The sequence below is a fragment of the Haemaphysalis longicornis genome, unplaced genomic scaffold (genome assembly GCF_048455015.1).
Source record: "Haemaphysalis longicornis isolate Haplotype H1 unplaced genomic scaffold, Haemaphysalis longicornis Haplotype H1 scaffold_3, whole genome shotgun sequence".
Classification (NCBI taxonomy): Eukaryota; Metazoa; Arthropoda; class Arachnida; order Ixodida; family Ixodidae; genus Haemaphysalis; species Haemaphysalis longicornis.
This window is the reverse complement of record NW_027526335.1, coordinates 1,601,805-1,626,289: the sequence shown is the minus strand read 5'-3', so window position 1 is coordinate 1,626,289 and position 24,485 is coordinate 1,601,805. Positions and strand designations below refer to the sequence as shown.

The 24,485-nt window shown below is 51.3% G+C and overlaps 1 protein-coding gene across 1 annotated transcript in view; it reads left to right on the top strand.

The window, feature by feature from the left end:
* Window positions 1–4,965: 4,965 nt before the first annotated feature.
* Window positions 4,966–24,485, top strand: part of LOC144173835 (uncharacterized) — a 31,246-nt gene continuing 11,726 nt past the window's right edge. Inside the window, exon 1 of the mRNA XM_077702104.1 lies at window positions 4,966–5,235. Coding sequence (XP_077558230.1) covers window positions 5,178–5,235 — 58 coding nt within the window. The 5' untranslated portion in view covers window positions 4,966–5,177. The remainder of the gene's footprint in view (window positions 5,236–24,485) is intronic.

Here is a 24,485-nt window from a genome sequence, read left to right as displayed (position 1 = left end):
TTGGGTCCACTTTTGTTCAATGTTTTATTAACGACCTCGCTTGTTCAGTAAGCAATAGCCAAATGCTTCTCTACGCGGATGATATCAAGCTGTTCCGAAAAGTTGATTCTCGTGATGACTGTGCCCTTTTACAGTCCGACATTTGCAGCGTAATCAGTGCCTTGTTAACAAGTTATTAATAAATCGTACCAAAACACATGTAATGTCTCTAACCAGGAAATTCCCAAGTATGTTATATGATTACACGTTAGATCAATGCATCCTGAGAAGGGTTGATGGATGTCATGACCTAGGGATTTTTGTCAATTCAGCACTACGTTTTCATGTGCCCATTGAAAAGCTTGTTAAGAAGGCATACAGTCAGTTAGGAGTAATATCAAGCATCACACGTCCTTTCCATAATGTGTCGTGCCTCAAACGTTTGTTTTTATCCTTAGTCATTCCGAAACTTCATTTTGGGTCTATCCTATGGAAAAACTTGTATGCAAGCCATGCTGTGAAGATTGAAGATGTTCGATGACGTTTTATTAGAATTGTTTATGATAGGCATTTTGATCGGAAAGCGTATTACCACTATAATATCATTTTGGGTAAATTGCACTTGGTAACACTGTCCAAGAGAAGGAAGGATGCAGATTTTATATTTCTGTTTAAATATTTGCATCGAGAGAGTTTGACGTCCTCAATATATTGTGGGTACCTTATAAGCTATTTCGAGAATTAAATGTGTTGGGAACAAAGTTTGTTCTCCTATGCGACGACTGTTTCATTCGTATAATGATGTGAGGTCAAATGATGTTGATGTTTTTAGCAATATGTCGGCATTGAAACTAGGTAGGTCTTGTGAAGTTATAGTGTTTCATGTGTTGATATTCATGTTTCCTCTCTTTTGAAGGGTATTTTCTTTTATTTATATTTATACAGAAGCGGTTGATGGTCATTGCTCAGGTTTCGGTTTTGGCATTCAGCTAAGTGATTGTGAAGCTGCTAGTTGTTTAGGTTTTGCCTGTGGTTACCTCTTTTCCACTGATGCATTGTTCATACACCTACGAAATTTTATAGTTGCTCGATTCAGCCTTCTGCACATTGTCTAATTCTGCCACTTGTGCTCCTTATCATTTGCTTTTCACTTATGCATTACTGTCTAATGCATAAGAGCGAGTGCATTTTCCGTTTGCTGTTTATTTTATGGATGTTTTTAAACAAGCCCGAATGGTATGTGTAAAAGTTTATTCTGAGGTGATGGCCTTTGTCCCCCACTGTTTACCTGTGCCTTTTCGCAATATTTTCGGAACTGCTACATTCAACGATTAGGATGGAGTTTTGAGCAAACTTGGATAACGTCTCTAAATATCTGGCTCTGAGCTACCTCATTGCAGCTGGGTTTTCTTTTCTTTTATTGTTTGGTTTTGTTACCATGCTTTTTTGGAAGAGTTGAATTATCAGCTGGCAGTTGTTGAGATGTACAGATGCTTAATAAGCCTGAATGCTGTATTTACAAATTAGGTCTAATGTAGCCTCCTCTTCTTTCCCCATTTTTCACTCAAATCTAGAGCTTGCAGCTGTTAAGATGAGCAGCTTTTTTAACTGAGTTTGATTGTTTGCACCTGTTTGTCTTCCTATCATTGAATGAGCAGTGTTTTGATGTTAAGCGATTCTTTGTGTGTTCTTTCAGTTATGTCATGTGACTTTTCACAGTGTCAGGCGTTTATTGTAAAATGTTTATTTGAAGCCAAATAAGCAAATAATGCTGTACCCTGAACTCCCCACAAGTTTGCTGAAATTTCGCTTAAGTGCACACCAATAAAAAGATTCTGAACACGTCACGTGAGATTATTCCAGATTACTTCCAGAATATATTCAGTTGAAGGGAGTACATTTCTTGCGTCAAACTAAGATAATAACTTTACACAAATAGATTGACAGCTACAGTGCCATGCATGACATTTGTGGCACCGGATTACTTTATATGAAACCTTGCTTTGTCTTCAATATTGGTTGTGTTCAATTCCATTATTTGGGCATGATCCGAAAAGTGTTTGACATCACAAAACCACTTTCTCTAATGTGCAAGCTAACAGCATGCTGCATTCAAAATATCACCTTTGTAAGATACATCCGCCGGATCCCTCGGTAAATTACAAAAAAATACAAAATACGAAAATGCAATGCAGCTCCCACTGAACAAACTGCATGGGTTAAACTCGGAAGTATGTCAAAGTTATACCCACATTTCATATGCGAAATTTCAGGAAATAACGGAAATCCCTGAAGTCGAGGCTTTATTGTATTCTATATAAGATGACAAAATAAAACCCTTCAACAGAATTATTCTATGAACTTCTAGCATTGCTGCCTCAGAAAATAGGCTTGTTTTATTTGAAACTAATAAACTGCAAGCATTAAAGGCTATATTTCATGTTTTTTTAGAACCTCGGCGGCCGTACGGAGCATATACGCGAAACACGCAGGGCGAAGCACTACTGTCTATGAAGCAGTTCTGGGGTGGAGATCGTGTGGGTAGAAAGATGTTTGAGATGTACTGGGTAGCGCTCTATTCTGGGAAAAAATACATTTGTTTTGGAGCAGCTTATCATGCTTTTCTACCTTCGCGACTAAGAAACGTCCGTGTGTAGTAATTACCACGCTGTTATCTACTTCGGTGTCATAATAGTACAACATTGCGGTACATAAACATTCGGGTAACACAACTTTTCAAGGCTGCATTCGTAAATGTGACAGTACGCACCTTAACCACTGCTGTGGGGAACTCCGAGCGCGCAAAAGATTTTGTTAGAAAGCACACTGCGAACAAACAAACAAAAAATACTCGCGAAGAGTGCACGGCCAGCATAAAACTGAAGTCCCCTCATTGCCGCCGATCAAGGGGCTTTACATAAAAGCAAATCCGTCGAGGCAGCTTTAGCTAATGTTGATTACCTTTATCTATACTTAATCCAAAGATGAAGGCACTTAAATGACATCCACATGCTTACGAATCGTCAGACACTGAATGCGACGCACGCTAGCCTGAACCTGAGAGCCAGCAAACCATGCTCACTGCCGCGCTCCACGGCACGCGTAGCTGAAGTCCCTTCATCGGCTTTTCACCCGGTATATTCAGCGCTTGACTCCCTTTTTTGTGTGGTATGGCATGAATAATAACGTTACCGCTGTATTCTGTAGCGAAACGTTGGTGAAGCAGCTTCGTACTACAGCGCAGGCAGTGCGCGCGACGCTGCCAATGTGCCGGGCGGGCGTGCAGCTGCCGCGAGTTGGAAGTTCATGGCGGACAGCGCTAGCAGACGACGCGAGACGAGCGGGAGAGGGGTGGAGAGGAGGAACTTGTCGCTACTTGGCTAAACGCCGATAAAGGGACTTTAGCTTTCCCCTAGCTTCAATGGAGCAGAGGGCCCTGCGCCGCCCGGATACTGGAGGCGAGTTTCGCAACTGGTACCAGTTCTTCAATATATACGTATACATTGAAGAACTCTGGTTCTTACCGGGAGAGTGCTTACTGCTGCTGCAACGATTTCCAATCCAATCCAATCCAATCCAATTCAATCCAATTCATTTCAATCCAATCCTAATCCAATACAATCCAATTCAATGCTCCTCGCGCATGCGCAGCACGGCTCTCATGGAGCTCTCTCTCTCTCTCTCTCTCTCTCTCTCTCTCTCTCTCTCTCTCTCTCTCTCTCTCTCTCTCTCTCTCTCTCTCTCTCTCTCGAACCTTTTTTGAACTTTTTATTTTGTTCTTGTTAACCTTTTGTGAACCTTTTGTTCACAGATGTTTCGATTTACACGGTGCTGTGCCTCTCTCCCTCACCCCTCTCTTTCTAACCTTTTGTGAACCTTTTATTTTGCTCTTTTAAACCTTGTTTGAACCTTTTGTTCACATATGTTGCGATTTACACGGCGCTGTGCCGTGAGCACGGACGCCGGACCGACAAGCCTCGGCCTTAATTAAAGTGCTTCGCCCTTTAAAAAAAACGTACACTAACAGCTGCACGTAGCTTCGATTTCACTGTTGCCAACTTGCACTCACAACGGGAGAATCAGGATGGAATCATGCAGACGTGGGTTCGCCAACTGTTATATTCACAAATGGTGACCAGCTGGCTCATCGATGCTTCAATTCCGAGTCCTGAGTCAGTCAGAGCGCGTTGTCTGCTGTGAGGGTGGTATACGACAACGTTGAACTTGACGCCCCTTGGCGCGTGTCACGAGTCGCCGTGGCTGTAGAAGGACACCTTTGTCCGTGACTCACTGGCTCCGGCGAGCTGCGGGGCCGCCATAAAGAAAACAGGCGACCCTTTGAGTCCTTTCGATACGAGCAGCGCAGGGGCCGCTTTCCTGCACTCCTGCGCGGGACTCCAACAATAACCACTGCCGAGCTGAAGAATGGCGCGACGTGCGTCCGGCAAGCCGACCTCTGTCTGCATTTGGCAGCGAACGCTTTGCTTTCGACAGGAGCCAGCGTCCAGCCCACTTCATTAGGCGGCACCCGTAAATCAGAGCGGAGGGAGAGAAAACACGAGCGGAAAGAAACGCAAAACAAACGCCGGGTGCGAGCCGCCCACGACATCCTCCCCGGGACGCGAGGGGCTCGTCGTCTGCGCGCGGTTCAAGATCCGTCAAGCGGCGCTCAACGGGGGACACGGAGGGCGAGGGAACCCTCCGAAAAATGCTCTCATCCTCTTTGTCGTACGAGAGCGCGGGAAGCCAAGCGGAACTGGTCGCGGGTCGAGTCCGTCGCCTGCTCGGGGAGAAGACGACGCAACTGGCGGAATGCAATCGGAAGTGCACAAGCATTTCAACGCGCTCCTTCGGCGACGACGTCACGGTGGCGTCACGAACGCTTTTTGGCCGGCGTGACGATGCGGCGGCGCGCGAGCGTCGGAGAGGGCGGCGCGGTCGGCTCGCCCTCTCCCCGGCCGGCGAAGAAAAACAGGAGCCGCGCGGCGTCGCTTATAAATGCACTTGCGGAGCAAATGGATCACTAGGGCGTTGGTAGGAAGCCCACACGCCGGTGCGCGCCGAGCAGCAGATTGCGGTGGTCGGCCGTAGGTTGGGCAGCCAGCTGATAGCGAGTTCTCCTGCGCCTCTACGGGTCTGCTCCTCCGCGCGACGTCGCCGGCAGTTTTGTTTGTGGTGCTCCGCCCCGACGGCACAGGATGGGAGTCCCGGCGGCTTCGTGCTGGCTACTAACGCTGCTCTGCGCGCTCTTCGGAGGTGAGTCCCGGTTCCACCTCGAACGGCGGTGCGCGCGGTGAGATTTCGTGGCGCGGGCTCTTCGCGTGGGGGTTTACGCGGAGAGACTTCGTGAACGAGGCACGCAGGCTGTGAGAGCGCCTCCTCCCTCGTGTTCCGACAAAAAAGGCGAGCGATCGAGGCGGGCCTGATGGTGAATCCAAGCCTAGCGTGCCCTGCTTCATCTCGTCAACTGAACATGTTATCATTGAAAATGTGCGCATCAACACACTGACTGTGTGCAATGACTTCCGATGTTTACCACTTGCGTTTCCCGCTTCTCCGAGATTAGCACAGTTAAAAGATTGCTGTCGACACCTCTGCAGCAGTGCATACCGGTTCTGTTGTTTAATTAACGAAAAAGCATAGCCTAGGTCAGTGAATACATTTTGTTGGGTATTATTTACTAGGGAATAAGAATTATCCTGGCTTCGTTTCTTTCAGTAGCTTTGCAAGCTCGGTAGAAAACAGTGCAGAGATCACTCGAGCAATATTGTTTTTAACCACGAGCTAGTGAGAAGGAGGTTGCGTGAATGCTCCACGAGATGGCGAGAGAAAGAGTAGGGGAACAATCGAACCTTCTTATCCACCACTTTATTTGCTCTTTAAACGATGTATGTACGTAGAAATGCTCCGAATCTTCAAGCCGCAATGACAGATTTAGCATCGGCTTCAAATATCCCGCCAATGACAGTGAACGACTTGACTAGTGTGAGGAGTTTTTTTTAGAACTCACCACAGGCAAACTGTTGCGACTCTCCTACTTGGGCCCGTGGTAGCTTACTGGCTTTAAGGTGTCGTGCTACTCCGAGCGCGAGGACGTCCGTTTGTTCCCAAGGCGTTCCCGGTAAAACGTCCAGCAAGCAGTGCATATGTGTATAGTAGTGAAGCCGGCTTAGGGTATCTCGGTGTACGGCAGCAGGCGATTCGAAAAAATGCCCGCCGTGGCGGCGTTTTTAAAAGGAGGCGGAAAGCCAAAACTCCCGTGTGTCCACATTTCGGCAGATGTTGAAGACCCCCAGGTGGTGTAAATAAATCCCTAGTCTTACGCTACTGTCGATGCGCCGGAAGTGTAGTTTTGGGGCGTAGAAACAAAATTTCAATGTTGCACCGTCTCAATTTCGTAACCCGATGTCAGTCCAACATATTCGCTTGTTCTCTTAATAACTCATTCGCTGGTTCGTACGATCATCACCATCATAAGCCTCGTTGTGCCCAATGCAGCACGAAGGCCTCCTCCAGGATCTGCAGCCACGTCTATCGAGTGCTGGCTGAGTCCACCTTTGCCCCCGTAGCTCATCCCTCCGTTGAGTCCCTGGCCGACCCCCTTTGCGTTTACGGTCTATCGGCAGCAACTTCGTTGAAGTGGCCATGAAGAGAAAACACAAGTTTGGTTCATTCGAAAGATTGCCTCGTTAGAACCATACTGACACCACTTTTTACACAAACTTCGCTCAAATAAGCTACATAATTAGGAATAAAGGGAATTACCATGCGACCCACCAGCTCATTTTCCGCAACAGAACCTAGGATGTCACACTAGAGCGCTCTGCGATTGGCGAAGGCCGGCAAAAGCAAACGCAAGTTAGGCAGGACTTGCCAGTTTGCATAGTGAGCTATATGCCCGTTAAACATACTGCACATTCCTTTTATGACGCTAAGAACGGTGGAGTAAACGGTTGAAGTTCCGAACAAACACGCAAACGTGTACGCCAATGCGTACGAAACTACCGCCGGCCGAGCTCGACATCTCGCCGTCGCGCAGACGAATTTTCGGGTTCGAAGCTCTTCGGGGCCAACGAACCGTTCCAGCACGTACAGCCGCGACCTTGCTTGGTATCTTAATCCCTTGACAGGAGGTTGGCCGTCATATCGCCAACCAGCGAAGGTAAAAATAGAAACCAGGGGAGTAAGGAACAGCAAGCAGCGACGAGATAGTGCCAGTCGTCGCAAAAGTTTCGGAATGGTGTTGGCTTGCTGCTGTCGTTACGAACTCCTTTCCAGTTTACAACCACTGAAAACTTCTGTTTGTTCGAGTACTTTACAATGAAATTTCGTTGCTGCGTTTTGAAATGCCCATATATAACGGGCAAATCGTCGAGGGAGTGCGACGTCCCCGCCGGTGAGGAGATCTCCTTTCATGTGATGTGGCTACGTTTTGTGAAGTTTGCAAACGGAGGAGAAAGGGAGCTAAATGAAGTACGAGTGTGCTCGCTTCATTTCCGACGAAGTGATTACGGCAGGGACCCTTACGTTAGCTCACTCCTGGGACATCCTGGCACTCTTCGCCGACTTCGTCAAATCGCCGTCACAGCTCTCTGAGCTTGGAAAAAAAAATACCGTACACACCGCGCATTGACGCTCGTGTATCTTTCTGGTCGGAGCAGAGAGCTCGCGCGAACGGCTTTCTATGCACGACACCGGCCAACTGGCATAAGCGATACTGCTACTGAAATTGAACTATTATTAACCATAATAGAAGTACGGCACATACGTACCAGTCTGTATTCGTCCGTCGCGACGGGGCTGACGAGGCAGCGGTGCCGAAGGTTGGGCGTTCGTCTGTTGTGGCTATCGCGGAATGGTCGCTTTCCGGTCCATCCGCGTATCCCACAACTCCTGCCGCTCGTGCACTTAGACGCATTGAGCGTTCAAGTGGTGTGAGGTTGTTAAATGCAAGCCCAAGCTCCTCGGCGAGAGCTTTGTTGTCCGAATCAGGCGATGCCATGACTAAGGCTGCGGGTGTACTAGGTTTTACTAGTATTTTTAAAATGGCCGCCGTCAAGGTTTCGGCACGAGTTCCGGCTCCCGTTTGATTCCCGCGTGTGGGTGCTATGTGGAGTCGACATACTAAGTATCTGTTTCATGTACCGGCTCATTTGACGCCATTGTTCACGTCACGAAATATACAATTTAGCAGGTTTAAAAATTTGGCTTAAATTGCCTTATTCCTCAGTGAATAAAGCATCGTTTGCTTCCGGGAAAGAGCTTGGGGTACTATGGAACACCTAGTCTTTCGAATCAAACAAACTTTTGTTTTGTCCTCGTGGCTCCTTTAAATGGGCGGTTCGCCGGTTGTACCCCCTGCGCAGGACGTGTCACGCCCATGCCCGTCCCTTAATTCCAACTACGTCTTCCACGCAAGAATACTACTGTCACATTATTCTTCCGCTCATCCTGAAAGCACGGAGATTATGAATCATATCAAAATACACTTTTACTCGCTGATGTCTTGCTCTTGCGCGCTATCATCGGCCACATGTCACCAGGACGCTACGGCTCGAGAGAACGCATTGTTGAGCTATGAGCTTTTCTGGTGAGCTTGCCGGCCTCAATGGGCTGCGATCGCCTGAAAGGAGGCGATCAAATTTGATTTTACTCGTTCCCAAACTCGTTCATAACAGCACTACCGAAACAAGCCCACATAACTCGTTAATGGGCAGCAGACATTTTCTCCCAGAGCCCACGGAAGTGTGGTTTCGCGGCTTCGCTGCGGTTACGCGTCAGAAAATACGGATCATTAGACGAAAGCAAGCGCTGTTTAGGCTAATCTTGCCTCATTAACCTGCAGAATGTCGCAAGCGCTTGTAGCCGACAGCGAAAGGAAAAACAAACTCGCGGTCCCAAAACTGCAACGTTTTGGCGCTGGTCACTTCGCCAGCAAGGCTGCCGCGCCAGGATCCGACACACCCCCTCACAACAAATCTCCCCCAATGCGTCAGTAACGTTTTTCTTCTTGCGCAGACCACTGCTGTGAAGTTGAGGCGGCAATTACATTAACGCTGTTCTTTTTATTCGGACATTCCTGAGGGTCCTCTCACGCGACGCGTCCTGTACACAACGGCCTCGTCATTAGCGATGCGGCAGTCGACTCGTAACATCCTTTTCCTCAGCCCCGTCGTCCGCCTCCTGCGTCTCGTCTGTGCGTACACAGACGTTTCTGTAGGCGCAGCTCCATTAAGCCGAAGCGATACGACGGCCCCGGTTCGTTCCCAAATGGAATGGAACGGCCATCGGGGAATCGGCGACGGACGCAGGGGAAAAAAAGAAAGGGACGAGATGAGGGAGAGGTGGTTGAGCGGCCGCTGGTAATTATCAGCGACGTTCATCTGGCACTCTTTCAACGGCTCCGTATCGAACAGGCCGGAGAGCGGCGCATTCCAACTGCACTGCAGGCGAGTTGCAATTAGCCGGGACACAGCGGGGACGGCATGCGGCAAGGGCCTTTCCCTTGCCCGCGCGCGAGGTCGCGATGAAACCACGCGGCTACGCACAGGCGGTGCCACGCGGACTCTATGGCCACGCGGACTCTTCGCTATTTCGGGAGGCCGCGGCTTAGCAATAACACTGCCTGTTTCGATAACCCGACCAATCCGGGCCTAGCCCTGCTCTCGGAGGAGAGAGCGTATCGCCTAGTACCCGTCTCTCTTTTGCGTCTGCGCGTGCGGGTACATCGATCGTGCGAGACTGACTGTGCCTGCGTACTTGCGAATGCACCATACGTCGGAGGGAGGGAGCGAAGGGCTTCGGAAGCACGCGTGGTCTGCACAGTAGAGAGGGGAGTGGTGCACAGACGGACCTTCTCTGTTGGGACTCTCGCAGCATACGTTGTTCACCTAGCATCCGGCGACCATCAGGCATGAAAAAAAGCGAAGCGAAAAACGAAGCTTTGCTGTTCTCACGGCATAATCTTGTTATCTTCTGTAGTTGGAGTGTGTTGTCTGAGAAGAATATTTCTCTCGCTATGATGGGGTGGAATGCTCGAACTTTTTGCAATGTGGACTCATTGCGGTTGAGGCACCTAAGCCTGAATTCAAAGCTATCGTTTCGCCTATAGCTCTGAATAAGATAAATAAGCTTAATATGGCGTGGTTGGCCAGAGGACTGAGCTGGCAGGTTTTTTAGACTCGGCGATCAGAAATAATACATTGCCTGCGGCAAATGTAGCAGAGTCTGAACGTTTCGACAACGCGCTCGTCTTCATCATGTATTTTTCCTAATCGTTTTCTTTTCGTCGTTGTTGTCGAACACGTTTCTTTTGTTTAACATAGCGCGTGCTCGCTTTCATTTTGTCCAACCATCAATATCATTCTTCTACTCACGAGTCATTGATAACCACGTGGTAGCAAATTTATAATAACTATGTTATTTTCTGCGTTTACTTGTCCAGAGTCATTCGCTCGGGCGCTGCAATTGCACTCAGCGTGATCCTTCACCGAACACAGTGTGATAAACGAAATTAGTGAGCGAAGCCCGGCTAGTCTCGCCACAAGAGGTTAACCCCACCATGCAATAATTGAATTGTAAACTTTAAACTTGTTGCCGGTAAACTAGTTGCCCGTGCTGCATTTATAGCTGGAAACGTAGATCATTGACTTCTCCAAATTTTCCCGTGCAGAAACCCCACCCGGTGAATATAAATAGCCGACGACAGGCGTTTTAATAGTTCCGTTAGCTTCTTTCTATCAATCCTGGCGATATGAAATATTCGGATCAACATGACCGGAAACATGCGACGTATACAGACACAAATAAAGCCGCGACATCGACTGCCATTGCCGTTTCTACTGCATGCCGGAGGAGACAGCACAGTTCTCTTCACTAATCCTAACCTCACCCCAGAGAGAGAGGAACTGTGCGGCTTAGTAATGCCTCCCGCGTGTTCGTGATTAGGGGGCGAATGGTGCTCGGCGTGCGGTCTCTCCTTGGCGGAACTCCCCCCTCCCGCCGGCACGGCACGGGACCCTGGCGCGTCCCATCGGCCCTCCTTTTTATTGTTTTCCCGGAGGCGCGTCGAGGGGCATTATGCAAAGCCGCGACGCGCCCATGGGCTTCCTCCGAGACCACAACGACACGCGCGCCAAGCGTCGTCCCACTAACCCCAAAAGACACGGGCGAGCGACCCTGTCAAAGGGCGACAAGCTCGGCGTCAAGAGACAGATAGGAACCTTGAAGAGCCTCCAAGTTGAGAGCTGGCCGGGACCGCGCACGGGGCACCCGAACGCCCTGGCGCAAGAATACGGGCTGACGTACGCGGGCTCTGACGCTTGCATTGTTTCAAGCGGAGCCTGCCGGAGGCGCCGTTGTGTGCACTCGACGGGTGTTTTGCACAGAGCGGCGCACGCGGGCGCCTGGCGTCTATTTTAGAATCTAAAATAACAAGAAATCGTTCGCCGTAGAGCCGTTCTTGATGGGTTAGCGGGAAAATGTAGTATGGATTATTTTACCCATTTCTTTAGAAAAAAAGAAAAACGTTTGAACATGATGCGCCCTACTGAAGTAGTTTCGGACTCTCACAACCGACCTCACGGCCAAGGTCATCAATTATATTAATTCATTTTTTTACAAGGGGAGAGCAAGAAGCCCTTCCCAGGAGCCATTTACCTTTGCAATGCGTATCTATTAGCAGCACTGGTATCACCAGTAACAGGTTGCAGTAATTCAGGGAAGAAAGCGTAGCCTTATAGCACAATTTAGACGTGGCCTGAAGGCGTAATCTTCTCAGGTTGGTCGACATTAAGGCACCGAATACATGTATTGTTTTCCTACAAGTCAACTGCAGTGGGTGCTTTTCGCGCGGACAAAAATTAGGACCCCCCAGAGTTTATGAAAGGTGCGAGTAGCGTTCACTTAACTCAATGTATATGCAGTTGATTATTGCCGTTTTATTAGCGGCTGCTATGAATTGTATTTACTTGCCACTCCAATCAGAACGTGTACGGTATGTTTGTATACGGGACAAAACAAGACACGAACTACAAATTAACACAAAATGTGTCACCCTCCACATGCGACTGAGTTACCCGCTTTATTCAAGCAACAAGTTTATTGCACTATATTTTACATGACCGATACAAACGTAGCAAATTTTGTGCATTCTGTTCAGAGGAACACCACCGGGACACGGGGAAATTCCTTCTGTCAAGGAGCCTATGTACACAGTTTATGTACCAAAGGAAGCGGTTCACAGAACGACGAAATCTGCATCTCCGGACGTCATTCGATGGATGACGCCTTCGCCTTATAAAGGCCAATTAACAAAGTTACTGCACGTGAGGAACTTGCAGCTTAGCCATTCGGGGCCGAGGCTACGAGGGAGGCAACCGAATGGCCACAACGAGAACGTAAACTTCTGTTGCAGCTGCACCTCGGGCGAAGCAGTAGCGCTGCAGGTGCCTCCTGCAGTAGCGGCTAACCGGGCGCGTTCCAGCCGCGTTAACGCCCATCAACACACAACAGCGCAGGGGGCCCCATTTATCGCTCCCCGCCAGCGGCCCTCCGCCGGACGTCCGGTTTCCTGCTTGGCCTCGCCTTCTCTCCGGGATCAAAGAACCGCACTCACGGTCGAAACTTCCGACTGCGGCAACGTCTGCGGATACTCCGGCCTCATTCAAAGAGTGCCAAAATTCCCTCTTCCATATGCTCCAGCTTCTCACTGAGAGGAGCAAACGAGATACACGGATGTCATCGTGTTCGTATCTCAGCCCAGATCGTCGTTGATAAAGTCCCGGTAGTTTTGAGGGGGTGCACGATGGAGGTGCGCTGCATGCTGTTCGGAAACGGCCCACTCGTGTCAATTCGTCTATAGTCTTTCGTGATGGCTTGGATACTGTCCTGTGGTATCCGCTAGGTGCTCATGTAGTCTCACAGGATGTGTTGTTGCGGTTCATGTGTTCAGAAAAACCTTCGTAATATTGAGCTTGATTATTCACTGTAGAAACGTTTAACTTGCAAAATTGACCTATAGCCGTGAAAATAAAGAACCTCAAAAGGAATGTTCTCCCTGGTGGTGATATGTAGCGCAGAAAAAAGACACGGGGACGAGAAATATATACGCGGACACGCGCTAACGTCCTACTTTCTGCGCTACATATCACCACTATGAATAACCGTGCAACTAGCCCAGTCAACAGCTTTACTAAATGTTCACTCCGCTAAAGTGGATCGGGTGCATTTTAGAGAGTTTAATAGCATCGGCATTAACGAACAAAATCCTAAACTTTCAGCTTCCGATATTTTTTTGCCTCAATCCGTAGTAGTTCGCTGGAGACGAAAAGAAAACCTCGGTGTCGCACAGGTCAGCGACGAACATCTTGGAGGGCTGCCGTATATCACGCTTCTCTGGCGAATTAGGAGTCGCTGCAGGCTAGAAAGAAAAATGGCCCCCTCGCGCACAGCGAGGCTGCCAAGGCACCGAAGTGCGCGCTTGGCGCTCGGCGAGCGTGCAACTGGCCACCCACGGTCGCCATTGAAAGGAAGGGAACGCTCTCGGCGTGGTCGACGCCAGCGAAGGCCGAAAGAGGAAACTTCGCATCCTTGCGTTATCGCCTCGCACCATTAATCAGGCCCTTGATTGGGCCCCCACTAAAGCGCTCGACCTTAACCCCGAGTCCCGAAGCGGCACTGATAACGCGCCGTCCAAGGCCGACAGAATAATAAAACCGCGAGCCGCGCCTGTCAGCGATGCCGGGCGTATTACTTCCGGGTGTTGCAGGGATGGAAGCTGTCTTCTTCTGGCACCGGCGGAAACCAGAAAGCTAATTTCGCTCTGCGACCTCGCTGGTGTACTAACAAGAAAAGACCCTTCAAGCTGACCACTGAGATAGCGATGTTCTCTTCTTTAGCTTTGGTCACATTCATCAAGGGGAGTTAGACATTTCTGTGCCTGTTGGGGAAGTTCGCCCACCTGTTGGAAAAAAAATGCGCTTTATGTTCAGCGGGACGCTTCGATGCGTTTCACTTTTATTTTTCAAAATCGGGAATGCTTTCAGAACGTAGCCAATACAGTATTTAGATTAGGGGGTCACAAGTACCCCAGCCACTTGTCACGGCTATATTCCCACCAGATAACGTAAAAACCTGTTTAAAAGATTTTTAGATGCAAAGCATCTCTTGCTCGGGGCTATGTCCGGCGTCCGTCCGTTGTCCGCACCTCTCCCCCTACACTATAAAAAAAAATAGTTAGCGGCGCCCGGTTTCGATCCCACGACTCTCTGGCCGCAACGGAATGTACGCGGCGCTCTTCCCACTGCGCTACAAAACCAAGCCAGGAGCAAGTGCAACGAACGCGCCTTATGTTCTTGACTCATTCAAACTACGTCAAGAAGCTACTGATACAACGAAGGCACGCGAAGCCGAACGTCAGTAGAAACGACGAACTGAAAACTTTAGAGGAGGATGTTAGCGTCTCTTGCTCGGGGGGATGTCCCGCGTCCGTGCCCCGTCCGCAGGGCCTCTGATGATGATTGTGGCAGGATGCCCCTAGGGACTGGCCAACCAAAGAATCAATAACGAGATAGCTTCGCGTTCAACCACCGTCGTCATCTTCCCTCAGAGTAACCGCTCAAGACGAAGAAGGAGAAGACAAAGCTGCGAAGAGGAGAGCGTGTACGTTGCTCTCGCCCCGTCCCCAGCGCTTCTGATGATGATTTTGGCAGGATGCCCCTAGGGATTGGCCAACCAAAGAATCCATCACGAGACAGCTTCGCGTTCAACCACCGTCGTCATCTTCCCGTAGGGGAACCCCTAAACAAGAAGAGGGAGAAGAAGACAAAGCTGCAAAGATGAGGGCGTGTACGTTGCTCTCAGCCGGTGCACCAACGTCAACAACCTTTACCTCACCCACGCTGATGGAGACTACCGATGCTGCCACAGAGACAACATCGACAAGAACATGATGGACGAGATTCGGCGCCTCGAGCACCACCGCCTATTCACCGTAACACAACAGTACTTGCGTGCCTTTGCCACCGGTGTGGACCCGGACGTGGAATTCCCTCTGGCGCTACTAAACACCAGATCACTCAACATAACGCCAACACACCAGCTGCGCGATAAGCGCGCATGCGCATCTCCTCTCTCATCTCCTCCTCTCCACTTCATCTGCTCTATAAAATAAACACGGTCCGCGCGCCACTTCCTCAGTTGCTGCTTCGGTTGAGACACGCTGCACCGTCCGATGAGCTTAATGGACGCCAACAATTCTGCTTTGCATCACCACATAGTTCCCTTCGGGGAGATGGTGTAATTTTTTCGTTCTCTTTAGGTCTGGGCATTCTTTACTATCTTGAGTGACGTCACTCGGGCTGATGTCATAGCGGCTGTCGGCCGGCTTGCTTTCGGTTGCAGCAATAAGAGCATTGGATAGACACTCGTTCAAAGAGTTCCGCAACAAACGAAAAGCAGGAACTAAAAGGCGTATCTGCTGACATGCAGGCGATAACAAAAGCTTTCGCAGTGCTGCCAAGCCTGATGTAGAGTGAAAATGCTTATCGGCCGAGTTTAAGGGTCCCCTTAAAAATAAAGTTCCAACATACAGGTTCATTGACCAGAGGAGTGATGTAGCACAATTTATCGACGAAGACAGAAAACTGCGTATGAAATACTGCAAGGTGCAGACGGCGGCTGCGATAAAGACTCCGTTGATAGACGTATCGCGCATGTTCTTGCGCACCCACTGAACTCTCAAATTACCTCCTTTTCGCTTTGTCTGCTGCAAGCTACGTCAAAAATTTCCCCGCATTTCCCCGAGGGGAAGAATGTTAAAGTGCGAATGCACGAGTTGAATTTGCGCGGTTCGGTAATGTTCGCGAAAGAGAGATCACACACACACAACTACAAAGAAAGAAAGATGCATTTATTCACAGACACCTATTTGTGTTGTCGTTGTACTTGATTGCTAGAGCGGATCTCAGCTTTGAAATTTCGTGTCAGTACTCCGCTAAGCGGGTGCATTAGCCCTTCTCACGCCCGATTCCTGGCCAATCCCCCACGTGGGTATGTGCCATGCACAGACACCTATTTGTGTTGTCGTTGTACTTGATTGCTAGAGCGGATCTCAGCTTAAAAATTTCGTGTCAGTACCTTTAAGCGGGTGCATTAGCCCTTCTCACGCCCGATTCCTGGCCAATCCCCCACGTGGGTATGTGCCATGTCAGCGGCCAGGCAGCGCGCGCCCATCTCCCCCCGTTGCCAAGGAAGACGAGGAGATTCCTGGCCAATCCCCCACGTGGGTATGTGCCATGTCAGCGGCCAGGCACATCTCCCCCCGCGCCCATCTCCCCCCATCTCCCCCCGTTGCCAAGGAAGACGAGGAGCGCGTGCACCCGCCGCTGTTGCTATGTGGACGGACGGCGGTCGCCGGAATTCAGGGTCGCTTATAAAGTGCATTCGCACTTAAAAACAGTGCACTCACGCGCCCCACTTCCTTGTAAGGCGCGCGCCGCTACTGCCTTTGCACGGTGTCAGCCTACTACCACTTGAGCGCACTTTTATCGCTCCCTTCGCCCTTTCGCTGGACACGTGGCCTACCCCGCGTGGCCGAGTCGGTCCTGCACCGTCAGGCTACGTAGCAGATATTGACAAGCAAAAAAATTAGCAGTGGCTTAGCTCGGCTATGCCAGCATATACGTAGCGTGAGCTAAGGTTCAGCACCCGCACTCCAATTGGATTGGATTTCAATCCAACACAATCCAATCCAATCCAATCCAAATCAAATGCAATCCAAGCCAAGCCAATCCGATCCTATCCAAACCAATCCAATGCTTCTCGCGCTTGCGCAGAACGGCCCTTCACGGCACACGCGAAACCGCTCAGCCTCGGCCAGTGTAGCTTACGCTACAAAAAGTGTTATTTCGAGGCCGTTGCTTTGCGAGCAACCACGCCGTGCGTGCACACTACCCTGTTCCCCGAGCAGGGAACAGATTATCTTTATCTAGAACTTAATTTCTACGCATTCACTAAGCATATATGATTCCTAAAGAGTCGCTCAACCAGTCTGCAGTAATAACGCTGGTAGTTTTAGCGCAGTCCTTCAATGCTTCTCTGGTCATGAAACTCCGCAGACTCGCTATGGGAGAGCTTCGTGCGCTGCCCAGGGGCGCTGGTGTCGATCGGAGGGCAGCAGTGGAAGCGGGCGCAGCGCGTTTGGCAGGGAACGGGCGCTCGGCGCCTTATCAGCAGTGCGCTTTCGCTTTAGCTGTCGTGGGCCGCTGAAATGGACTTGTCATTTTGTGAGCGACGACAAAATTTAGTGTGAACAGACATGCTGCTACTGCGTTCCTGCCTGCCGGTCTGGCTACAGAGCAGCGGTGGCCGCGCACGATGCCCTCCAATCTGTGGCGGCGCCCCTCGCGGTGGCCTTTGTCCCCGCACGAAACTTGGCCGGGAGTTTCATGACCAGAGAAGCATTGAATGACTCTGGGCATAGTTTCAATGCGTACTCGTGGTATTCTTCTTGTCTTTTTTGAGCGGCGTTAAAGAGTCTAGCACAGACAGGCGCTTCTGTCTTAGCGTGGACGAAGTGCAATAGCGAAGTGTACCAGTGACCTTACTTGCTGCTTATTTTTCCGGGTCATTGACCGCACAGAACGGTAGATCTGACGATGGCTTATTCTGTTAATTGATGCCCTTCCACCTCTCACTCGCTTGACCCTGCCCGTTAAAATTCGTGACTAGTCCCGACACCGCCCGCGTCACCTCTAAGACTGCCGTAGGAGCAAGGTATCCTCGATAGCGTCGCGAATACTCTCGTTCCCCCCATTTCCTTCTCTTCCTTTAACGATCCTGTGGCGAGGGTACTTGCAAATGTAAGGACGCTTCCCATTTGCTGCAGTTTTGCAGTTTGTTCATTGTTTTCGCGGCCGGCGGATTCTTATCTCGCGAGCACGGCTCACGGCGCAGGTCACACACGCTTTGGCGCAAAAAGCTGCCGCCACGCACGGGTCCCTCCGATTTGCGTACGATGCTCGGAGCGAGCGCGAGGGGCGTGAGGCAGCGGGGAAGACGAACGGCCCGCGCCGCCGATGGCCCCGATATTGGATCCGCTCCGAAAGGCTTTCTCGCCGGCCTCGGGCAGCCGTCGAGCGCCAGAGGAGGGCCCGCCGCTGCATCATGCGAAGACCTTTCCCATTGTTGCGTGCAGTGGAGCCCATGAAGTGGAACGGTGTGAATGCCCTCATGCGTGGCCATGTGTACTCTGCAGGCTTGAAATTTCAGGACTACATTCCAATCGTGGCCAACGAGCCGCGATTCAGCTCTGTTTTTCAACTTTGGTGTTCTCAGTGGTGGCGTATGTAACGCGGAAACGCCCTGCAGCAGGAAAGCCAACTTTCTCTGACGGTGACAATGAATGATCGTGGGTGAAGTGAGAGACAAAAACGCTTTCAGTTGCCGGAACCGAACACGGCTAGCGTTATGAAGCCGGCGTCTATCCGATTGCTCGATTTCGACATGGTCGAAGCGGTTTGGAAAACGCAGACAACCAAAGAATCCGTCACGAGAAAGCGTCGCGTTCAATTACCCATCGTCGTCATTGGACGGAGGGGCCGGTGCATGATTTTTGCTATCGCCCTAAGGGAGTGAGGACAATTGGCCGCGTATAACTTTTGAAAGCAGGTCCGTCTCGCTCGTAACCACCACAAGCTTGACACGTTTCTTTTCCCCCGTGGTGGCAACTGTATGCTGGTTACTACCTACCTGCGTGGGTAATGACGCCTTGCCCACTTGCAGTAAAATTTTCGGTTGTAAAACGAAGTATCACAACCAAAAATATTTCGCGAATCAGTACTTCAGTTATCGTGTCGGACAGGACCAAGGGTTGAAGAAAAGTTGCCACTGGGCGCATCGCCAATGTGCTGTTAGTTTATGCAATTAAGCGTATAACGGAATTCATGCAGCTTCAGTACACGCCCACGATGCTTAAGAAGTAACGGTTCTGCGGTTACAGTCGACAACCTGGGCTCAGCGGTGCTTATGGTCACTAGGTCCAACGGGTCATTAGATCCAACGAGTCAGGAGATCCACTAGGTCACGTGATACCCGAGTCAGAAGACTGACGCGTTGGATCTGGTGACTCGGAATCCTCAGCGGGCCTCTGGAAGTCATTGCACGCGCGGAAACCATGAACGGCTCGTACACAGTCAGGGGCAGGGCTGGACGAATGGGGCACGGGGCTTCCCAAAGGACAAACTTAGACCCGAGCGGCGAGATTTGGCGCTCCACGATAGGCAGCCGCACGTGAGTGAACACTAAGGGCCACATGGGCGTGTATTTGTCGCGTTCAGGGTGCACGTGAGGCTCGTGGGTAAATCATATCGCGCATGCTCGCAACTGTGCCTAGGCATTCTACGCACGCGCCGTTTCGTTTCCTTGCCCAATTAAAGCGGGCCCTTACGGATTGTGGAGCCGTGCGATATCTCCCAGTGCGCTGCACGGAAGCGCTGGAACAGGCACCGGGCCGGCGGCAATCGGCTGCTCGGCGGCTGCGGTGCAGCGCCGCTTTCTTCGCCTGACCGAGCGGGCACTCTCGCTGCCTCCTGCCGCTGGCCTTAGCGCTGTGCACGGCGGCGCGAGGCAGCTTTCCCGACCGCCGCTGCACTGTGCTCTCAATGGGCAGAGCCTGCTTCTGAACGCAGGAACGTGATTTTCATTTTCGAGGCCACGGCGTCCCACTTAAGTCGAGAGCGATGCGGCTCCTCTGCAAGCTCGGGCCGGCTAGGCCACGAAATAAGTAAATGAAAAAGAGATTTGTGGCCGGTGGGACACAATGGGTGCGATCGCTTTACTCCCTTCTGATTTTCTCGCGCCTGACTTAAAGATTTATTAGGCGCAAAGTTGATGCTACGCCCAAGCAAAATACGCGAGGCAGCCCTGCGAGGCTCCCTCGCAGGGCGCATCGAATTTCACACGAGCGAAGGCCATTCGCATACCCGCCAAGAAATCTCCGCAGGTGGGCTCCACGCAATGACGCGAAAGGAGCGGGACGCATGCGGCGAAGGACGAGGCCTAAGCTTGCGCTGTTGTCCCAGACCAGTGCGACTTCAATCGCATTCTCGGCATAGTTATTCGCCGAAGTCGCAAATTTTGTCACATGGTTTGTCGTTTTGGGCCGCTGTGGTGAAGCGCGCTTGCGGTGATTTTATGGAGCGTATAATCAAACAAGCAGCATCCTTCAAATGCAGGCTGGAATTTGGCGGAAGCGCTGCTGATAACACAGTAGACCCTTTTCGCAGTTCACAAGCTGTGGTTGTCGGATTTAGTGCGCCGTTCATCCCCTTGCTAGGGAAACGCGGCGGAAGGAAACGGGGCACGCGTCGCAGGCCAAGCAGGGCGCCAAGCGGCGTCTGCCACTGTAAATTGGCGACAGTGGCACTCCTCGGCGTCCTCGCCTTGCCTGCAACTTGACAGTCAAGGTCCCTGGCGAGCGACTCTGTAGGCTCTTTGGGACCCGGGATCGTGAAATGTTTTTCTCGCCTCGTGTGGGCCCTAAATATAAACCCAGTACCCCCGCGAGTCTCCGAGAGCTCATGTTGTTCGAGCTTCGCTCAAACGGCGCTGGTAATTACTTCCGCTTGTTTTGTCAGCTGCAAAAGCACCGCGTAATGGTAGAAAATTATTTTAAGCCCTAGTCCTTGGTTGCCTAAGAAACGGGGACCCAATAAATTTGAGCGACCGGAATGCACGAACATGCGTAAGCTGGGAAGCGTCGTGGATTTCTGGCTAAAAATGGACTACAAAGCTGCGAATATCACTCTGCGACAACACCGGTTTGTCGGTAGTTAGGTATGTCTAGTGGCAGTCAAGACAATTAGCCGTATTCTATACTGTACGCATTATAGCAAACGTTTTAATGGCACCGTTATGGTCGAAAACAACATTTAATCAATCTAGGAACGCAATCCAGACAAAAACAAAACAAAAAAAAAAACACTTAGGTAACGTTGCATCTAAACAGACTGGCCAGACATGTCTATCCCATTGAATGAACAGACGAAGCGGACGCTAGCTACTGATGTAAAAAAGTAAAGGAGCGACTGACCTTACTTGAGCTACCCACCACTTCACAACACAGAAACAACTTAAGCCTTTTTTTTTTTTTTTGCTTAACAAGCAATATTCAACCCGAAATCATGCCCCTAGGTTCACATATCGCACCCGGAAATGGATTAGTGCGAAAAATCGAATATAAACTTCATTCTTCATTTATTTTTTGAGGGCGTCGGGGGCTCTTATGCGAGTCATGTCTCGGCAAGCGCATGCAGGTGTATAATTATCACCGCTTTCTTGAAGGGTTTAGCTATGCTCCATCGTTAATTTCGTAAGCCGCATGCAGCATTGTGCAGGTCACAGAGCTCTCGGCTAGTGCATGCGCGTCTAACTCACCGTGACATTTTACGGAGTCCGGCCGGAAACGAAGCGACGAACGGGCGGGGGGGACCTTGGAGGGAGATTTCCGTACCCGAGCTGTGCGTGATTGCATCTCGGCGGTATGGCAAGTCCGTAAGGATGCACAGTTTCGTCAAGCCGGTTACGCGGCAGACACACTGAATCACGGTTTGACAACCACGTATCGTTTGGCGTTGGGCCATCGCGAAGTGATGGTCGCCAATGCTGTTCTCGTGAAATACTTGTAGAAAAACGTAGCGCAGATCGGGGAGGCCGGCGCCAACACACCGCTGCCAGTCATATTGTTCAGGTTTGATTTTTTTAGGCGAATAAACGATCATGCGAACGGTCCTTACGCCATAAAGCCGATACAGCCTTCCTCGAGAAACGCTCCGCGGGATATATATATATATATATATATATTTTTTTTTCGCCCTTCACCTAAACGCTTCGCGGCACTTTGCGGGCCGCATTATCGCTTAATTCGAATTCAGCGCCCGCCGTGTTTCACTCACCCTCGCCGTCTAGCACCCGACTTCTTCCCGGCGAAGTCTCCCACAACGTAAACACGCCGCTCCGGAAGTTGATCGCCCTCAGCGATTTTTTTTTCGGTGCCTTCCACGCTCTTTCGGGGAAGCAGAGCGCTCTTCATTGCCGTGGCAGTCGTCTCTGCCTCTTCTGCGTTACTTTCGTCTCCTTTATTTCCATCAGCGTCGGGCCGTCGCAATCAAGGCGGGAGCGTTCGCCTTCCTAGAGCGCGCAGCTGCCGAGAGAGAATAAACTTTGAGATCAAGCGGCGCCGACCGGGAAACCGCCGTGCGGCGGTGGCGGGGAGAGCACAGGCCACTTTTCGCACGCTGCGTTTAGTCGCCCTGGACGCTCACCCCAGCGCTAATGGCAGGCTTTGAGGCTCTTCACTCACGCACACCCCTCGGAAGACTTGCCATCAGCTGCCGCCCAACTAACAAATCCCGATCTCTCAGGTGCCTCTTGCAAAGCGAGGTAGCCGCTAGTGTCCGCGTCGCCCCTTGCTGCCCGCCCATGTGGCGGCGACGTCCAACCCCTGTTGGAGCCGTGGACCCGAGAGGCGTCTCCAACCCACGCGCATAGTGCGCGAGCACGTGCGCGCCTGTGCCTTCGCCAGACTGTTTGTTGACGGGCTGGGTGCGCGACGCTTTGCCAAGGGCGTTGGCCGCTCGCGAGCGCAGCCGTCCCGGGTGAGCCTGCGGCTCGAGGAATGCTGCGGGGGCAGCAAGCTGGCGCGCACGCAACTTCCGAGCTTGGTCGCACTGCGGCTGCCGCCGCGAGAGGGAGCAGTGCCTAGTGTGGCGGCTGGAGAAATGCAGGTATAATAATAATAATAATACTTTATTAGCATACATATTCTGGGAGACCCAAGCCTGCAAGGGCCACAGAAGGCAGTGTGCCAATACCAATAGGCCTGCGGGCCCAGCCTGGGTCCCAATGTTCATAGCTATTCACCACAGAGTTGTTGACTACACCAGTGCTGCACCACGCAGTCCGTTGGGCAGCCCTCATTGTAGTCCTGAGGTCGTCGTCATCGGGCGGGAATGTTCCAGTGTGGTCAGATGGGAGCTGGCGCCATAGAGCTGCTGCACGGGGCAGCCAAGATGAGCCATGGCGTTGCGTGCGCGTAAGGAGCGGCAGAAGACGGCCTGTTCGTTGGTTCGGGCGCGGACCGCAGGGCAATTCTTGGTGGCCTCCAGGAGGCATGCCGGAGCAGGTTGGTGGAGGAAATTCCAGCGTAGGGGAGTTGCTCCCTCTTCGGCGTTGTACGGCGATAAAAGGTGTACGCCGCGTGACGTTGGACGCTGGCGAGATTTGTTTGCAGTGCCTCGAACTGGGCAACCCTTGAATACGGCAGCGCAGTATTCGAGGGTATACGTAGAACGAGCGCTGTGTACGAACTTCGAAATGCACTGGCAACGAAAGCAGGGCGAATCCGGAGAGGCGGTAACATATGCGGATTTGCGACGTCCCAGACGCCGACTTGAGGGGCCCTGAGAGTAGGCGTGGTACACTGCTTTAAGTTACGAAGCAAGCGGCTCGCCGTTTTGTTACGAGGCGCCGTGGCCGCGTTGAGCTTTGATGTCAGCAGCTGGTACGCAAGGCTATCATCACGGCCTCGAAACGGTGGAACAATGCCAAAACTGCATGTCGGCATGTACAGGAAGGATGGAAAGGGTTGTGCGATTCACGGAAGGAAATGATAGGCTTCGGAACGGTGTCCATAAAGCCTTGCCTTCGTAGATTTAACGCTGTTAAATTATAGGTTTACGAACGGTCGACGTGTAAACCTGTCGCTGTCATTAGTTTCAACGCTGTCAAATTATAGGTTTACGAACTCTCCACGCGAAACCCTTTCACCGCGCTGTTGAATTGATGCAGCGACTGGGGTAGATGTATAATGTCTCCCAAACCTTTACGTTCGCCCCTTCACGTGATATTACCTGGCGTAACATCTGGATATTATCTGTCTTGTGAAGCCGAGTATAGTTACCTCTCTCTCTCTCTCTCTCTCCCCTCCCAACGTATTTTTGAGCAGGAGACTTCACTGCAAAGCGTCATCTCAACACACCTGTGAAAGGTCACAATCAGTGCAGGACACCCATTTTGCTGTTCGAGATTTCGATTCCGTCCGATGCTGCCAGGAGTCCCCCTTCCCACGCGTGACCGCTCCCCGCTCACGTCGTGGGAGCGCGCAAACTCTGACCCCCGAGTCGGCCGCTCCTTGCCACTGAGGCGCCCATCGCTTGCTACGCCTGTGATGAGCGCGCGTGTTGTACGTATACCTTCTGCTTGATCCCGCCACATGACTCCGCGCGCCCATCGGCCGACGGCCCGCGGCCTGGCCTGGCCCCGAGGGCATTGACGGGAGAAAGCCTGGCCCGGTTGTGCACGCCGAGTGGGCGCGGCCCCGCCTCGAGAGAGCGCCATTCGCTGCAGGCGCACTTTCTCGTCCGAGCGGTGGAGGCTGGAGGCTGAGCACGACGGGCCGGCGGGACCAGTGGCAAGGAAAGCGAATGGTTGGATTCGGGGCAGCATCG